Here is a 2,427-nt window from a genome sequence, read left to right as displayed (position 1 = left end):
TATGCATTTAGAAATGGAATGTTATCAATTTTTATTTCGTATCTAATTTTAAAACAAAGAAAATTTTGTTTTTATAGTTATTAACATCGAGTTAATTAGAAATAGATTTTCTCTATTTCTAAATCAAATTAGAAAAAAAATCTTTATTTTGTAAATGAAAATTTTCATTTCTAAATTACTGTTTTTCATATAGTATGTAGGTAAAAATGAGTATGAGACATTTAGGGATTTATGTTCTAAATTTCAAGCTTTTGACGGATATAGTCCGTCTCTAACTTATTCAGCCATCCATTGCAAATCCATCAAAAAATCTATCTCGAAAAGGCTTCTTTTATGCATCGCTAATCCGTCAGAAAATATATCAATACTTCAAAATATTTTTGATGGATTTAAATCTATGGAAAAATCTATCACAAAAGCTCTTTTTTATGCAAATTTTGTGAAATTTAAATTTCATTGAATTTTATGGAAATTAATTTTAATTATAAATAATGAAATTAAATTCTTAAAATTAATTTATAAACTTTTTTCAAATAAAACAGACAAAATCAAAAATCCAACCCGCTTAAAAAAAATTTTAAAATTCAATTAAATTTCATAAAATTTTATAGAATTAATCAAACATAGCGATAATATCATGAGAATTATTGTGCTACAATCAATGCTCTTTAATTTGTCAAGTCAACAAGTCCCTTTTAAAGTTTAGCCTTTCAAATATGTTAATAATCAATACAAAAGTTCCTCAGTTCACCGTCTTCAGTCCTCCACCCACACAACTCTGTTCAAGTACACAACCATGACAACGACGCCAACCCCAAACTCGATCTTTGAAATTGAATGGAAGAGGGATGCGATCAAGAAGGTGATCAAACAATTCGATGAAGACTGCGATGGAAAACTAATCTCAGCGGAACTTAACAGATGCTTGACCAGCTGCTCTGGCATCCATATCGATGATGGCGAGATCAAAAGGTTCCTGCCCAATGTAGATGATAGCAAGATCAATATCTCAGAAATTCTTCAAGACTCGGATGGAGATGAAAACAATTTCTTTCAAGAACTCCGAGATATGGAAGCAATCTCATTCAAATGGATGGCAGCTAAGGAGGTTCATGTTGTTATAAACATGAACCATCTGAACAAAACATTGCCTCCAATTACTATTCAAAAAAACATTTCAAAGCTACGAGATATTTTCATGGGTCTCACGGGTCAGGCTGCTGTTTCCTTCATTACTTACGTTCCCATGGCGTCTTCATCTGTCTCACCCACGCATCTACTGTATATCATCGTGGCTGCTAACGCTATGGCTTTTCTTTTCCTTTTACTTAGCTTCTTGCTTGGAGGCAAGAAGTCGGTGGCTGTGAAGAAAATCACAGGAGCCATAGGAATCGCCGCTGCGGTGATGGTGTTATTTCTGATGATGGGGATGGTCTTCCTCCCTGTCAAATTTGTGTGATTCGATCACATGATTATTGGCATAATCAAAATGGTTTTCCTTTGATTATGCCAACGTATTGGAAGCCTTTGAGGGAGAACAGGGATAATCATCCTTGGCTTGCTTCTGGAAACACACAACTCGGAAAATCTATGTGATCCATCAACATGGATTTCCGAGCTGTGTCTGTAAACTCTTTTCCTTTTGATTTCGTTCGCATATGTTATGATTTCTGTGTGGCTTCTATCCTAGCACATGCCATCACCTTGTCTCCTCCTTCTATGATTTCAGCTGCATATGCTTATTCATGGGAGAGTCTCAGCTTGTTGGCAGAGGTAGAAGAGATTTGGCACGGTTTTGCACACCGTTTAGAACCCCGATTCGACAGCCAAATGTGGGCTTGGAACGTCCGATACCACCAAGGATTGCTCGGTTCTTCATTAACGGTTGCTCTGACAACCTTTCAAATTTGTTCGGGTCATTGAGCTTGGAATTGGATCGAGTAGAGTCTCAATTCCGAGAGGTCCGGCGATCGGAAGGACTGTCCCATCGGTGGAGAATCTCTCTTAGCAGTAATATGGTGGCGATCAATATATGGGCTGTACCATTCTTGGACTGAGGATGACGCAACTGGGTAAGGTCTTGCATTTGAGCCATCAAATCTCTTTCTACTTGTTCTGAGCGGATAGAATTATGGAAGTTTGTGTGTTAAAATAAAATGACGTGAAACTTTTGTGTGGAACAAATATATATGTTTTTAATTATTTTATAATAATAATAATTGTGGTTTTTATTGGGAGGTGTGATTGAAAAAATCATGGGAAATTAATAGTTATAATCAGTGGGAATTAAGGTATTTATTTAACTATTTATTTTTAATTTTTAATTTAAAATATATTTTTTTAATTTATAAATTAATTTAAAAATAAATAATTAATTCTTTAATAAATTATTTAAAATTAACTTTTAAATAATTTAATATTTAATTA

General features: G+C 33.9%; 1 protein-coding gene across 1 annotated transcript; it reads right to left on the bottom strand.

The window, feature by feature from the left end:
* Positions 1-565: 565 nt before the first annotated feature.
* Positions 566-2,141, bottom strand: LOC110649236 (uncharacterized). The gene is made up of 2 exons (XM_021803722.2): positions 1,241-2,141; positions 566-976 (listed from the first exon to the last, which is right to left on the bottom strand). Exons 1-2 carry the CDS (start codon positions 1,384-1,386, stop codon positions 757-759), a joined length of 366 nt encoding a protein of 121 aa, XP_021659414.2. The 5' UTR covers positions 1,387-2,141; the 3' UTR covers positions 566-756.
* Between the last annotated feature and the right edge of the window lie 286 nt (positions 2,142-2,427).

Source organism: Hevea brasiliensis, chromosome 6, assembly GCF_030052815.1.
Source record: "Hevea brasiliensis isolate MT/VB/25A 57/8 chromosome 6, ASM3005281v1, whole genome shotgun sequence".
Lineage (NCBI taxonomy): Eukaryota > Viridiplantae > Streptophyta > Magnoliopsida > Malpighiales > Euphorbiaceae > Hevea > Hevea brasiliensis.
The sequence above is the reverse complement of the archived record's forward strand: the minus strand, read 5'-3'. Positions and strand labels throughout refer to the sequence as shown.

Bases quoted from the DNA above. Each gene is read 5' to 3' on its own strand.
- LOC110649236 (XM_021803722.2), bottom strand. From the start codon at position 1,386: ATGGCTCCTGTGATTTTCTTCACAGCCACCGACTTCTTGCCTCCAAGC. The intron at 977-1,240 runs GTAAGTAATGAA...TACATTGGGCAG, and splicing joins GATGAAGACGCCATGGGAAC to GAACCTTTTGATCTCGCCAT.